A 16,856-nucleotide genomic window follows, 5' to 3' on the forward strand; every position below is an offset into this window, starting at 1 on the left:
TGAACAGATACCACCCCAAATGACTGGTCATTGAAACAATAAGAATATCATTTTCTAGTTACTTGTCTTCCACTGCAGTAGCTCCAATTAAATTCATGTTTGTCTCAATATCATCAAAAACTTTTTCCATTTTTTCTTCTCTGTCTTGTAAGACCATTTTCGCCTCTATGAGCTGTCTGTCAATTCTTTCATAATCATCTGGAGCAATTTCTTTGAAGGCTACACAAAGTGTCCGATACCCATCCTAGAAGCAAAGTAAGAGATCTCTAGTTATCCATATAATAATAGAAAAAGAACCACACTCTATTTAAATACTCTTGCTTTCCCATATAAAAGAGAAATAAAAGAACAAATTACAACTAAAAAGGTAATATTCAACTATGTTCAAACTAACAAAATAATTATTTCTGGAAGAAAAAAAGAAGAAGCAGAACATAATACAAAGATTCTCGAAAAGTCCATAAGGATCCAAATTCTGAAGAGAAACTGTCTCTAGAATAATGCTTTATAATAAAATAAAGAAAACACTATTATTAAAGCCCCAAATCTAAAAATAGATCATAATGGAGTGGAAAATGGCAACAGAGTGAATGGAGGCCAAACAGACCATCTCTTAGGACCAAACTGGAATTACAACTAAAATAAAGACAAAACATTGGGGAAAACCAATTGAAAAGCAACTGGAGATAACCCATACAACCAGGGACAGAAAAAGGATGCCAAATCAAGCCTGGTAGGAATTGTGGAGACTGAAAGCCCATGGACAGCAGCAGAGAGCTGTATTAGCTAAGGGCACTTACCGTAGAGAAAGTGGGGGTTTTAAGAAGGACCAAATCAGCTACAGCCACTCACCTTGGGCTCTGGTAGAGGGAGGGCGGACTGGACTGCAATTGTGTGGAGAGAGTCCAAGGCTCCTGGCTAAGGAGAGAGCTAGATGGAGGACACTGGGAATTTTGTGCCGAATCACCACCTCACAGGACAGTAGCCATCTTACTCAAAGAGCCTCTTCCCAGAGCCCAGGGGAGAAGCAACGGCCCCTCCCACAGGAATTAACATCGTCAGGCCGGCCAGAGAAATGCAAATTCAGGCTCATTAACATCAAGTCTGATAGCAAGCAAGTATCCCACCCATTGGAAATCCTCTTACACCTGAGAGATTTTTCATTCAGATGAGGGCTACAATTCCAGGCTCATCAAGTATCTGAGATTAATAGCCTCCAGGCAAAAAGCTAGAGGATATCTGAACCTTTCTCTGGCTTGCAAATCTACTCAGGAAAGTAAGACCGGACAGAGCCCAGCAGAACACCAACACCCACAGGGAAAATTTGGCACACTCCAAAATCCACTGTGACAGACAAAATGGTGAAACAGAAAAGAATCCCAAATGAAAGAACAAGATAATTCTGCAGGAGAGGAAATAAATGACAGAATTAAGCAAGCTATCAGAAGGAAGAGTTCAGAATAGTAATCATGAGGAAGCTCAACAGCATAAGAAAAGATATAGAAACACTAAAAACCAACCAATTGGAAATAAAGAAGGACAAAGCAGAAAGAAAAAACACATTGGAAGGAATAACTAGTAGAGTAGAGGAAGCTGAGAACCGGATCAGTGAATTAGAAGTCAGGGTATAAAAATCATCCAATCAGAAAACCAAAAAGAAAAACAATTAAAGAACAGGAAGACAGCATAAGAGAACTGTGGGACAACATAAAATGTAACAATATCCACATCATAGGAGTTCTGGAAGAAGAAGAAAATGAGCAAGAGTTAAGGAATATATTTGAAGAAATAGTGACAAAAAACTTTCCTAGCTTGCTGAAGGAAAAAGGCATACAAGTTCAAAAAGCACAGAGAGCCCCAAGTAAGAAGAACCCAAAGAGGCACACACCAAGACACATAATGATTGAAATGCCAAAAATTAAAGACAAAGAGAGACTCTTAAAGGCAGCAAGAAATAAGCAACAGGCTACTTACAAAGGAACCCCCCCCATAAGGCTCTCAGATGACTTCTAAACAGAAACACTACAGGCCAGAAGGGAATGGCATGAAGTATCAAGGTAATGAAAAACAAGGATCTAAATACAAGACTACTCTTTCCAACAAAACTATCATTCAAAATAGAAGGTGAAATAATGAGCTTCCTAGACAAAAAAAAAAAAAAAAGGCTAAGGGAATATATTAGCACCAAACCAGCACTCCAAGAAATGTTAAAAGGACTTCTGTAATAAGCAGAAGAAATAGGAAGAGACACATAACCAGAATAAACAAAAATGGCAATTAATAAGTACATATCAATAACTTAAATTTAAATGGATTAAAATTTCCAATCAAAAGACACAGAGTAGCTGAATGGATGAAGAAAGCATGATTCATATATATGCTGTTTCCAAAAGACCCACCTCACACCAAAAGACTCTCATAGGTTGAAAGTGAAGGGATGGGAAAATTTTTTCCAAGCAAACAAAAAGGAAAAAAAAAAAGTGGGGCAGCAATACTCATATCCGATAAATTAGACTTCAAAATGAAGCCCATAACTAGAGACAAAGAAAGCCACTACATATTATTGAAAGGATCTATCTACCAGGAAGATATTACCTTGATAAACATATATGTACCCAACATAGGAACACCAAAATACATTAAAACAGTTCTGGAGGACTTCAAAGGAGAAATCAACAGGAATAGAATCATAGCAGGGGACTTCAACACCCCTCTGACATCACTGGATTGATCCTCTAGACAAAAACTTAGCAAGGAAACAGAGACTCTAAATGATGCACTAGGTCAAATGGATTTAATAGATACCTACAGAGAATTACACCCCAAAACTGCAGAATTAACATTCTTCTCAAGTGCAAATGAGATATTCTTAAAGACAGACCACATGTTAGGACACAATCTAAGTCTCCACAAGTTCAAGAAGATTGAAATCATATCAAGCATCTTCCTAGATCACAATGGCATGATATTAGAAATCAATTACAGAAAAAACATTCAAACACATGGAGGCTAAATAGCATGTTATTAAACAAGGAAAGGGTTACCAAGGAGATCAAGGAAGAAATTAAAAACTTCCTGGAAACCAATGAAAATGAACACACAACAACACAAAATCTATGATTTCATTTATTTGTGGAATATAATGAACAAAATAAGGTGATAAAGAAAATAGACCCAGAGACATCGTAGTAGGGTACACACTGACAAACCTCAGAAGAGGGAGGCAGTGGGGAGGCAAGAGATAAACCAAAGAACTTATATGCATGTATGCATAATGAATGGACATAGACAACAATGCAGGGGTGTGTGTGTCAGGATTGGTGGTCAATGGGGGAAAAAGGAGAAATATCTGCAACAAAAATAAATTAATAAAAACAAAAATAGAGCATAAAATTAGTTCAAATTCACTTAAATAGATATTTAAATAGCAACCCCATAAATAATAGTCATCTCCAGCATTTCTCTATTTCTTGGGGGTATGGATATAGGCTCACCATTGCATTTCGTTCCACATGGGCTTTAGTTGACTCAATGTCATGATTTTGCACCCTGGGGAAAACTGCTGAGTCAGCTCCTTTACAAAAGAGAAGTATGTCTCCTAAAATAAAGAACCAAAGTACTTGACTTGGGATTTTAAGACTTGTACTTGGACTTTAGTAGCAGATAACTATTAGGGTGGGCACTGCCACCCAGCTGTTATGTATACTGAGACTGTCTTGCAATGCTCACCCAAAAGAATGAAACACCTTGACCTTTACACTGTCAGGGCAACATTTACCACCTCTTAAGACCCAGACGAACACAAGTAATAACTCGAGTTTACAACATGCACCTTTTTAAGAATATACTTCCTTCTAGTGAACCATGCAAGACTGTGCTTGCGTCAAGAAGTGCAACTGAATTATCTTTGAAACTGCTGTCAACCATGGTATAAAGAGCATGTGTGGCACCTACAGATATCAAGAACCAAACTCATCCTCAAACGAAATAAAATAATTTTGAATAAGCCACACAAATTAGCTTCTGAACAGTGGCTTGATGGTTTTTACCAGAAGCTTGAGAATAGCTTTGTAGAAAATAGTTGCAAATAGTTTGTACTTGGTAGCACAAGTACAGCTTTATTATCAGTTCATGCATCCAGGAACGTAGTAACAGTTGAGCATTAAGAAAAGTCACTTCAGCCCTACTGATGTGGCTCAGTTGATTGAGCATCATCCCATGGACTGAAAGGTCGTGGTTCAATTCCCAGTCAGGGCACATGCCCAGACTGTGGTCTCAATCCCCAGTGGGGGGCGTGCAGGAGGCAGCCAATTAATGTTTCTCTCTCACAGAAATGTTTCTATCTCTCTCTTCCTTCCTCACTCTCTAAAAAAATATCAATATCGCCCTGGCTCTTTTGGCTAAGCGGTTAGAGCATCAGCCTGTGGACCAGAGAGGTTCAGGTTCGGTTCCTGCTAAGGGCACGTACCTCGATTGCAGTTTGTCCCCAGCCCTGGTTAAGGTGGGTTGCAACCAGTCCATGTGTCTCTCTCACGTCCATGTTTCTCTCTCTCTCTTCCTCCCACTCTCCCTCCCCTTCTATCTGAACATAAATGCAAAAATGTCCTCTGGTGAGGATAAATATATATATATATATATATATATATATATATATATATATATTTTTTTTTTTTTTTTTAAAAAGGTACTTCATCCTTATAAGGCAAAATGCTGAGTCCAACAACTTACAAAACAGCAATAGTGTTGCTCTGACGTTAAGGCCCTTGGAAGATCACTTCCCTAGATATCTCACCATTTGTAGTAGAATGCGTACGTGCATGGGCATAGGTAAAAACAGCAAGTATTTCAAATGTTAACTTTTTTTTTCCATTTTCTCTCACACACCCAATGTATGTAAAAGTCGCAAGGCAAATTATACATTAACATAATTAAATCATTTTTATGACTTTGTAATCACACTACAATGTATGAATAAAGTAGGATAAATTCCCTCAAGAGTCTGTCTGTATCTTCCCATTCTACCATTCAGAAATTTGCAACAGATTTAACAATAAAAAGTAAATTACTAGGAAATTAATCAAGGGCATTTTGTAAAAGCCATGTGGAGACAGACACACATACACAAACAGATACAGAGGCTTCTGAAAGCCCACAAATGTAATAGGATTTCTCCCCATGAGTCTTGCTGAATTCAAACAGAAGGTATCTGAATCACCATGGGTCTTCCCAAAGATACAGGGGAACCCTGGGATTATGGTACTGGTCCCCTTGCAAGCAAAGGGCAAGCTTCTTTACTCTGTCAAAGAGGCCAGAGTGCTGAAGTAATATTACAATTCTTTCACATTAGGTTGCCATTAGTTATTTCTAGCTCACTGGCTTCCAGAAAGTATAAAGCAGTGGGGAATGAGGAAGGTAAAGGAGGGATAACCAGCAACTCTCTACACTCAAGGATTCAAGGCTAGTAATTGTAAACCCCACAATTGTACTGGGCTGCTGCATGTCGACATTATTGGTGATTGGTCAGTACTCAGAACAAAAATGTCATTGTTTTTGTTCTTGTTTGCACAACCAGGACTGAGTAGAGTTCAGTTTCCAGGAAAATGTATACACTGTCATACCAGGGGTTCTGTCACTGACAATTTGGCATGCTGAACATATGTGCTTAGTACCTATATAAATACATTAAAGCCTATACAGTGGGCCCTTGTTTATCGCAGTTAATCTGTTCCAGACTTGACCGCGATAAATTTCTGTGAATTAGGATTCTTTAAATACAATCGTCCCTCATCACTTTGCACTTCAACTTTCGCAGCTTCGCTCTATGGTGGTTTTTTCAAGTATAGTATAGTATAGTATAGTATAGTATAGTATAGTATAGTATAGTATAGTATAGTATAGTATAGTATAGAACTTGAAAAAGCCATGATAGAGTCAAGCCGGGAACATTGAAGTGCGAAGTGGCGAGGGACAACTGCACAAATGCTACTGCTTTACATGATGTTAGGTAATTATATACTACTACATTTAATGTTTTCTTTCTTGAAATTGTTGAGTAACATATAAATCTAAAGTGGAAAAAGAGAAAAAGTCAATTTTTTAAAATGCATACCTGCTTGAGTCTTCACAATGACACTCATACGACGGCGGACAGAATCAAAGTTTAAGGTGTGAAGAAGTTTATACCTTTATGAGAAGAAAAATGAGAAAAGTGAAATAGCTAATCACACTAGGAAAAATAAACACAAGAGACACACCTTAAGATATTTAAACATCTTAAATGAACAGAGATCTCCTCTTTGGGTAAGGGGTGCTGGTTATGTGTACAACTGGTGATTTCCATTGTAGTTTTTAAATTTCGTTGCACTTAGAACATGCAGTCAGAGGACACTTGTTCGCAAGGGGTATCTGTACGCTCTCATTATATTACCTAAAATGGTAAAGAGAGAGTGACTACATAGGAATGAGGGACAAAGAAATGTCCCACCAAGCCATATTTCAAGGGGTCTAGATAGAAATAGTCTCACCCTGCCCATTATTTTAATTATCTATGAAATGTCTACTATGTGTCAGGCACAATGCTAGATGCTGGAAAATAGACAGGAAACTGCCTGAGTCCCCTCCCTCAAAGAGCTCCCTATATGATAAGGTAATCAGAGGGTAAGGTATGAGATGGCTACCTTCCAGTCTGACAAATACTGTAATAAAGAAACTTATAGGAGAGATATGGGGGGTGCAGAATGGAGATATCTGAAGGAAGGCTTCCTGGAAAGTTTTACCTGAGCTGTGTTCTCTAAAAGTGATATGATGAAGAAAGGGTACCGTGGCATTCTGAGTAGGGAAGAGCATATACAAAGGCACAGGAACATGATAACATATGGACCATTGTGGGGATATAAAGTAGTTCACTGAGGCTTGACATCTAGTTAATAGGGGAATAGTAAGGGTGGTAAGCAGGGGCTGGGAAATGAAAATACTGTGGGCCAGAGATTTGGGATTTTATCCTAAGAGAAATACGAATGCATTGAAGTGTTTAAACAGTGGAATGATATGATCAGATTTCTCTGTGGATGGCTGCTATATTAATCACATGAAAGGACGAAGAAGGATAAAAATAAAAATTAATTATTTTAAAAATGTGAGAAAATATTTTCTTGAAAATAAACAACTTGGATATAAGCATTTGACCTAAAATATTTAACAAAAATCTTGTTTTTGATGGGAGTGAGGGGACATGTGTGTGTAAAACATCAACATGTAGCATTTCATTTGGTGTTGGCCAAGATGGGAGCACTGTTGTAAACTGGTTAGAATCTGGACTGATGATGACTCTGGGCTCTTGACAGTCAGGTGAAAGAGCCTTCCTCTCACTTCTGAGCACTTCTCTCCAAAGACACATATTGCCCAAGCACATCTACATGTATTACAGGTTTGTGAAGTGGGTTTCATGAGATGCTGGGGTCAGAATGTAAATTAGATAATTAAATTTCAAGTTAAAATAAAGGAATTCAAATTAATCACAGAGCCTAATTCAAATGTGCTATCAAGCCAAAGTGGCTTTGTTTGTTGGAGTCTCTGTAGAAGACACTGATGCATTAGGGTACTTCCCCCGAGGCTCAACCCTGAGCATCCAGAACAAGACAAAGCTTCTAACACCAAAATGGCCATGACTGGCTGGGCTTGAAATCCAAGAGTTATTGGTTGGGTTCTGGACAGAAGGTTTCATGCATATTCACGGATTTTTCTTGCAGCATGTGCTGGAGACCTGAAATGGTATTTTAATTTCAGAAAGGAAGTCCAGGCAGACTCTCATTCAGGCTACTGGATCCATATGTGAACCAAACTGGAATCATTTCCACACCAAATCTCAGTTTCTATCATTCTATGAAAAATGCCTTTCTCCTCCTATAACTACATTTACATAAAATTCTGAATGGGGAGAGCACAGTCCAACACTTATAGATGCAATCAGTTTCCTCTGCTGCCCTTACTAAAGTCAATGAAAGTTGACTGTGGGGTTAAGATGTGACAAACAAATACACAGCGCTACTCACTCTTCTATTTCTTTTCTTTGGTTCTCTACTCTCATATGGCCATTCTGAATTCCTAAAAATGTGAATCCATACCTGTCAAAAACAATAAGAAAGACATTTGTATATTTCTAAAGAATAATTTTCTTTGCACTGGGGTTACTTATATTATTTTATTGTTTTCTTCTCTTTCATACAATCTCAATTTATAATTGTATTTCCCTTTACTGGCTGATCATAACACATAACAAATCAATACCCAGTCACAAACTGTAACCAAAAAAAAAGAGGTAATTTATAATTCCAATTAACATACTGGGTGACCTTTTAGCCACTTATTCATCTTGGGCCTCATGGGTAAAATGGGACTGTCATTACAAAATTACGTCAAAATCGCTAGGAGCACTTCAGAAATAACATGTGTTGTAGTGGCCATTGTTATGATTTACAAAATATAACATGAACATTTAGACTTCTGGCTGCTATGAATAAACAGTAATATAAGTTACACATATGCATTACTATTTTCTTTTTGCTCTTAATTGGTTAGTATTTAGGAAGTTTTCAGAAACTTTCAGATAAATGAGTCTGACTTTTATTAAAGATTAAGTATATTGACAAGATAAGGTTATTGAAGCTGTGATTTCACTTCCTCAGGAAAAGTAGAGGAAGTGCTTCATTTTTTTCTTCACTTTTCAAAAATGATAATGTATTTCTCTGCAACTTATCTCAGTGTTTTAAAACAGCTTTATTGAGGTATAACTGATACACAAAGAACTGCACATATTTAATGTGTGTAATTTGATGAGTTTGGACACATGCAAACACCCGTGATACCATCACCACAATCAAGGTAAGATATACCTGACATCTCTCAAAGTTTCCTTGTGTCCTTTTGTTTTTTTGTTTTTGTTGTTTGTGGTAAAAATACTTAATGTGAGATCTACCCTCTTAACAAATGTTGAAGGGCTAGAATACTGTATTGTTAACGATAGGTATGGCACTGTAGAACAGATCGCTAGAACTTATAAATCTAGAATAATGTCAAGTGCTTACTTTTTAGCTCCTTTCACCAAAGCTATTTCATCTGGTGAAGAGGACACATAGGTTACTTCAGCTAATTCTGTAGCTCCATCAACAGCATCATTTGTTTTAATTTCTACAGTATGGCATAAACACAAGGCACGCAGAAAGAGCTCTTCTCGATTCTGTTGAACAGGAGTAAACAAATAACTTAATTTCACTTTTATCACTTGGTGACTAGTCCATGAATAAAGAAATAAATTAATGTGAGAGAAAGTTATAACTTCCAGCAAGTTGAGCTAGCAGAAATGTATAAATTCTTAATACTCAAATGAGCTATATATCTTCCTAGTACCTAACAGCATTCCTGGTTCTCAGCTAATATATTGTAGGGGCTGTGTTAACTCATTCAGGTTAGTGTAGGGCCACCTAATACTAAAGCAGTGACTTCTTCATGCCCTAAAAGAGTTCATTCAGTATCTAATATACAATCTGGCAACAGCTCAGGCTCAGGTAGACTCTGGTTCATTTAATGCCTAGACACTCCTGGGACCTGAATGATTTGAATAGATATCATTCTAGGAGAAGCTCATATTTTAAAGATAAAACACAAAAAATTATGATCACACAGAAAGGGAAGTGAAAGTTTTACCCAAATGCAATTACTAATAATTCTCTCTACTTGCTTGAAATTCCAGAGGTGTTAATAAAACAAGAAAGGTGAAAAGAGAGAAGAAATAAATGGTTATTCAAAAGCCTGTTACAGGCTAAAATTTTTCATTTCTACTATGCAGGATTAACACATGCATACATAGATTGAGTTTTCAAGATAAAATGGTAATGCAGAAAAATGCAACCTTATCTGCTTTATCAAAATATGTTAAGGGTCCATCAGTTTGAGGGAGTCCATCAGTTTCCTGAGTTACACCTTTATACTTGTGCCCATCTATGCAGCATTCAATGAATTCCATACTGTTTTCAGTAAGTGTTCCAGTTTTATCTGTAAACACATAGTCTACCTAAAAACAAGGACACAAACATACATTTTAAATTTGTTCAGTGTGATTAATTTTTAGTTGGATGAAGGCAGAGTAATTGTCGTATCCATAAAACATACCTTTTCTAAGCCTTCTTGTCAAAGTCAGCTAATTACAGAAGCAATATTGTCAAATGAATGAGAAATGAAATTTTTTTTTAATCTTCACATGAGGCTATTTTTTAATTTATCATCAGATACAGTGGGATAGAGGGAGTGAGAGAGAGGGAGTGAGAGAAACATCGATGTGAGAGAGAGGCAAATCAATTGGTTGCTTCCCGTACCACCCGACCAGGCCCAGGGACAAACTGCAACCAAGGTACATGTCCTGGACTGAAATCGAACCCGTGACTCAATGGTCCTCAGGCCGAGGCTCTAAGCACTGAGGCAAACTGTCCAGGGCAACAAAACAGTATTTTTAAAGATACAAACCAGTATCACGTGTCTATGGTACACCTATTCAAATAGAGAAGATTAATAGGAAGGAAGAATGTGGCTATTTTATCAAAGTAAGAACCCTGAAATTTAACACCTACCCATTCTGATGTAAAGTTACAGGAGAAAATCAATTTTCAAAGTGGGAAACAAGATCATACTGACCACATATTTTATGTGCATATGTGTGTATGCGTGCACACACCCCTCACACACACAAAACATACATATATTTGATAAGAACCTACACTAACTGGGATATAATAAAACTTTTCCTTAAAAAGTAAAATATTTGGTGCATTGAAACCAAGTGCAGAAGCTGTGGGTCTTCAGCCTCTGTATATTGATGGACTCATCTTTTTCTACTGCAATAGACTTGGGGGGGGGGGTGGAGTGAATGGAAGCTACACAGACCATTTCCCAGGACCAAACTGAAATTAAAACTAAAATAAAGCCAAATCATCGGGAAGAAAAAAAAAAAAAAAAGAAAAGCAGCTTGTGAGGACCATATAACCAAGGACATTGTATCCATCCTGGTAGGATTACAGAGGTGAGAGAGAGGGGCTGGGAGTACACTGACAGCAGCTGTTTTAGCTGTGAGCAGCTCCCTGGGGGTTAAATTCCCAAGCCCACTCCACAGCACAGAGAGCTGGGACACAGCGCTAAAACAGCCATAGCCACTCACCTTGGGCTCCAGCAGAGGGAGGGCAGATGGACTGGAACTGTGTGGGGACACTCGGGATTTGGAGGGCACTCAGAGATTTTGCTGAGTTATGGCCACACAGGACGGTGGCCATCTTACTCCTTCTAAGGGCTCTGGGGATAGGCAGCGGCCCCTCCCAGGGTGATTCTACCCCACCCAGGTGGGACATTGAAATGTATATTGGGGATCATTAACAACCAGAATCTGTGCCACCCTTGGGAAATCCACTTACACTGAACACGTGAAGGAGTTTATCATTCAACTGAGAACCAAGGCTCTTCAAGTAACCTCGACTAATAGCCTCCAGACAAAAAGCTAGAGGATAACTGAACCATTCCTGGGCCCACAACTCTACCCAGGAAAGTAAGACTTAACAGTGGTGTTTAACATGGGTTCTCCCACACTCATCCAAACCCAGTAAAGGGAGCCACAAACAGCAGAACATCAACACCCACAGGGAAAATTTGGCAGGCTACAAAACCTACTGAGATAGCCAAAATGGTGAAACAAAGAAACAAATCCCAAATGAAATAATAAGAAACCTCTACCAAAGATAAGATAAATGAAGTGCAGTTAAGGAAGTTAACAGAGCTAGAATCCAGAGCCATGATCTGGAGGAAGCTCAACAGCATGAGTAAGGACATCAAGTCCATGAGAAAAGACACAGAAACATTGAAAATCAACCAGTTGGAAATTAAAAACCACCAAGAAGAAATGAAGAAGTACATAACAGAAATAAAGAAAACACTGGAAGGACTAACCAGCAGAATAGGAAGCTAAGGACCGGATCAGTGAATTAGAAGACATGATAGAAAAAATCAACCAATCAGAAAACCAAAAAAATAAAACAATTAAAACATAGAAAGACAGCTTAAAAAAATGTGGAACAACTAGAAAGGTAATAACATTCGCATCATAGGAATCCCTGAATAAGAAGAAAATGGGAAAGGGTTAGAGAATATATTCAAAGAAATAGTGACAGAAAACATTCCTAACCTGGTAAAGGAAGAATGCATTCAGATTCAAGAAGCACACAGAGCCACAAGTAAGAAGAACCCAAACAAGCCCACACTAAGACACATTGTAATTGCAATGCCAAAAATTAAAGACAAAGAGAGAATCCTAAAAGCAGCAAGAGAGAAGCAACAGGTTACCTATAAAGGAAGCCCCATAAGGCTCTCAGCTGACTTCTCAACAGAAACATTACAGGCCAGAAGGGAGTGGCATGAAGAAATCAAGGTCATGAAAAACAAGAATCTGAATCCAAGACTACTCTACCCAGCAAGGCTATAATTCAAAATAGAAGGTAAAAAAAAAAAAAAAAGAGCTTTCCAGAAAAAAAAAAAAAAGGCTAAGAGAAGATATTAACACCCAACCACCACTGCCAGGAATTCTAAAAGGACTGCTGTAATTAGTAGAAGAAATAGGAAGAAAAATAAAACCACACTTAACAAAAATGGCAATAAATAAGTAAATATCAGTAATAACCTTAAATTTAAATGGATTAAATGATCTGATAAAAAGACATAGAGTAGTGACTGGATAAGAAAACATGACTCACATATATGCTATTTGCAAAAGTCCCACCTACACAACAAAAGACTCTCATAGGTTGAAAGTGAAGGGATGAAAAAATACCTTTCAAGCAAATGGAAAGCAAAAAAAAGAAAAAGCTGCGGTAGCAATACTCATCTCTGATAAAATAGATTTCAAAATGAAGGCCATAACTACAGACAAAGAAGGCCACTGCATAATACTGAAAGGATCTATCCAACAGGAAGATATAAACTTGATAAATATATATGCACCCAATATAGGAGCTCAAAAATATATTACAAATCTTCTGGAAGACTTCAAAGAAGAAATCAACAGCAAAACAATCATAGCAGGGAACTTCAAAACTCCGTTGACATCAATGGATACAAACTCTAGACAAAAAATTAGCAAGGAAACAGAGACTCTTAATGAAGCACTAGACCAAATGGATTTAATAGATACCTACAGAGAATTACACCCCAAACCTACAGAATCCACATTCTTCTCAAGTGCACATGGCACATTCTCAAAGAGAGACAACATGTTAGGACACAAAGTAAGTCTCTACAAGTTCAAGAAGATTGAAATCATATTAAGCATCTTCTCAGATCACAATGGCATGAAACTAGAAATTAACTGCAACAAGAACATGCAAAGACATTTGAACACAAGGAGGCCAAATAGAATGTTATCACACAATGAGTGGGTTACCCAGGATATCAAGGAAAAAATTAAAAACTTCCTGGAAACCAATGAAAATGAACAAACAATACAAAATCTATGAGATGCAGCGAAAGCAGTTCTGACAGGGAAGTTCATAGTACTACAGACCTACCTCAAGAAACAAGAAAAATTTCTAATAGACGATCTAACCTCACAACTTAAAGAACTAGAGAGCAAACAGAAGAAAACCCCAGAGCAAGTAGAAGGAAGGAAATAGTAAAGATCAGAGCAAAAATAAATGACATAGAAACCCCCCCCCCCAAAAACAACAACAATTCAACGGATCATTGAAACAAATAACTGGTTTTTCTAAAAGATAAACTAGATTGATGGACCCTTAGCTAGACTCACCAAGAAACAAAAAAGAGAACACAAATACAATAAATCAGAAATGAAAGAGAAGTAACAAATGACACCAGAGAAATACAAAAGATTGTTAACAAATATTATGAACAATTATATGGCAACAAATTCAACAATCTAAGAGAAATGGACAAACTCCTAGAAACATACAGTTTCCCAAAACTGTACCAAAAACAGACAAGTTTTTTTAAATTTTTTATTAATGTATTTTTATTACAGATGTCTCTCCTTTTTTTCCCCATTGACACCCTCCTCCCATCCCCACCACCCCGTACTCGGTTTTGTTGTCCGTGTCCATCAGTTATGCATACATGCATATAAGTTCTGTGGTATATATCTTGCCACCCCCCACCTCCCCCTCTTCTGAGTGTTGTCTGTCTGTACCCTACTTCCATGTCTCTGGGTCTACCCTATTCCTCAGACAGTTATATTCATTATATTACATAAATAAATGAGATCATGTGATATTTGTCGTTCTCTGCTTGACTTCTCTTGCTTAGGATAATACATTCCAGGTCCCTCCATGTCATCTGAAAGGATAAGGGATCTTTCTTTCCTATAGCTGCATAGTACTCCATTGTGTATATCCACCACTGCTTTTTTTATCCATTTGTCTACAGATAGAAAACTTGAACAGACCAATAACAACCAAGGAAATTAAAGAGTTAATAAAGACTCTCCCAGCAAACAAAAGCCCAGGCTCAGATAGTTTCACAGGGGAGTTTTACAGAACATTCAAAGAAGAGCTAATACCCATTCTCTTCAAACTATTTCAAAAAATTCAAGAAGAAGAAAGACTTTCAAACTCATTTTATGAGACCAGCATAATTCTACTTGTAAAACCAGAAAAAGGCTCTACAAAGAAAGAAAACTACAAGCCAATATCCCTGAGGAACATAGATGTCAAAATCCTAAACAAAATACTAGCAAATAGGATCCGGCAATGCATCAAAAAAAGTATTCACCATAACCAAGTGGGATTCATCCCAGGGATGCAAGGCTGGTACAACATTCACAAATCAATAAATGTGATACACCACATAAACAAAATGAAATATCAAAATCATATGATCATATCAATAGATGCTGAAAAAGCATTAGACAAAATCCAGCACCCATTTCTGATAAAAACACTCAGCAATGTGGGAATAAAGGGATCATATCTCGACATTATAAAGGCCATATATGAAAGACCTACAGCCAACATCATACTAAATGGGCAAAAATTAAAAGCATTTGCCTTAAGAACAGGAACAACTCAAGGATGCCCCTTTTCGCCACTCTTATTTAACATAGCACTGGAAGTCTTAGCCACAGTAATCATACATGAAGAAAAAATAAAAGGAATCCAAATTGGAAAGGAGGAAGTAAAAATGTCATTATTTGCAGATGACATGGTATTATACTTAGAAAACATTAAAGACTCCATTAAAAATCTACTAGACTTAACAAATGAATTTGGCAAAGTAGCAGGATACAAAATTAATGTCAAGAAATTGACGGTATTCTTATACACCAATGATGAAGTCACAGAAAGGGAAACTAAAACAAAAAAATCCCATTTACCATTGCAGCAAAGAAATTAAGATACCTAGGAATAAACTTAACCAAAGAAATAAAGGACCTATTCACAGAAAACTACAAGACATTGAAAAAAGAAATAGAGGAAGATATAAAACAGTGGAAGCATACATACCTTGTACAAGGATCACAAGAATTAACATTAAAATGTCCATATTACGAAAAGCAAGTTATAGATTCAATGCAATCCCCATCAAAATACCAATGACATATTTCACAGAACTAGAGCAAACACTTCAAAAGTTCATATGGAACCAAAAAAGACCTCAAATAGCCACAGCAATCTTGAAAAAGAAGGACAAAGTAGGTGGGATCACAATACCAGATATCAGGTTATACTATGAAGCTACTATAATCAAAACAGCCTGGTACTGGCACAAGAACAGGCATATAGACCAGTGGTACAGAATAGAGAACCCAGAAATGGACCCAAGACATTATGCTCAATTAATATTTGACAAAGGAGACAAGAGCATACAATGGAGTAAAGATAGTCTATTTAATAAATGGTGTTGGGAAAACTGGACAGCTACATGCAAAAAAAAGAAATTAGACCATCAACTTACACCACACACAAGAATAACCTGAAAATGAATAAAAGACTTAAATATGACCTGTGAATCCATAAAAACACTAAAAGAAAATGTAGGCAACAACATTTCAGACATCATACGCAGCAGAATTTTCACTGATACATCACCTAAGGCAATAGAAACATAGGAAAAAATGAACACATGGGAGTACATCAAGCTAAAAAGCTTCTGCACAGCAAAAGAAACAACCATCAAAATAGAAAGGCAACACACTCTATGGGAGAGCATCACTGTCAATGATACATCAGATAAGGGGTTAATTTTAAAAATATATAGAGTACTCATACAACTCAACAAAAGGAAGACAAAGAAACCAATTTAAAAATGGGCAGAGGAACTAAATAGATACCTCTCCAAACAGGACATACAAATGGCTAAGAGACATATGAAGAAATGCTCAACATCACTAATCACCAGAAAATTGCAAATTAAAACAACAATGAGGTATCACCTCATACCTGTCAGAATGGCCACCATCAACAAATCATCAAACAACAAGTGTTGGCAAGGGTGTGGAGAAAAGGAGACTCTAGTACACTGCTGGTGGGAATGCAGACTGGTGCAGCCACTATGGAAAACACGATGGTGTTACCTCAAAACACTAAAAATTGAATTGCCATTTGACCCAGTGATCCCACTTCTAGGAATATACTCTAAGGAGCCTGAAACACCAATCAAAAAGAATCTATGTGCCCCCATGTTCATAGCAGCAGTATTTACAATAGCTAAGATCTAGAAACAGCCCAAGTGTCCGTTAGTAGACAAATGGATAAAAAAGCTGTGGTACACGTACACAATGAAGTACTATGGAGCTGTAATAAAGAAAGATCTCTTAT

General features: G+C 37.3%; 1 protein-coding gene across 6 annotated transcripts in view; it reads right to left on the reverse strand.

Annotated features, from left to right (window-relative positions):
* The window catches only part of ATP11C (ATPase phospholipid transporting 11C), a 280,762-nt gene that overhangs the window by 73,234 nt on the left and 190,672 nt on the right, over positions 1-16,856 (reverse strand). For 5 of the 6 annotated variants that reach the window (XM_036270575.1, XM_036270573.1, XM_036270577.1 and 2 more), the window contains 7 exons: positions 9,908-10,069; positions 9,084-9,235; positions 8,052-8,123; positions 6,110-6,183; positions 3,495-3,598; positions 853-918; positions 63-244 (listed from right to left, as the gene is read on the reverse strand). In XM_036270575.1, the coding sequence (XP_036126468.1) occupies positions 63-244; positions 853-918; positions 3,495-3,598; positions 6,110-6,183; positions 8,052-8,123; positions 9,084-9,235; positions 9,908-10,069 (812 nt within the window). The remainder of the gene's footprint in view (positions 1-62; positions 245-852; positions 919-3,494; positions 3,599-6,109; positions 6,184-8,051; positions 8,124-9,083; positions 9,236-9,907; positions 10,070-16,856) is intronic. The other variant, XM_036270574.1, reaches the window with a different exon arrangement.

The sequence above is a fragment of the Molossus molossus genome, unplaced genomic scaffold, assembly GCF_014108415.1.
Source record: "Molossus molossus isolate mMolMol1 unplaced genomic scaffold, mMolMol1.p scaffold_m16_p_2, whole genome shotgun sequence".
In the NCBI taxonomy this organism is placed as follows: domain Eukaryota; kingdom Metazoa; phylum Chordata; class Mammalia; order Chiroptera; family Molossidae; genus Molossus; species Molossus molossus.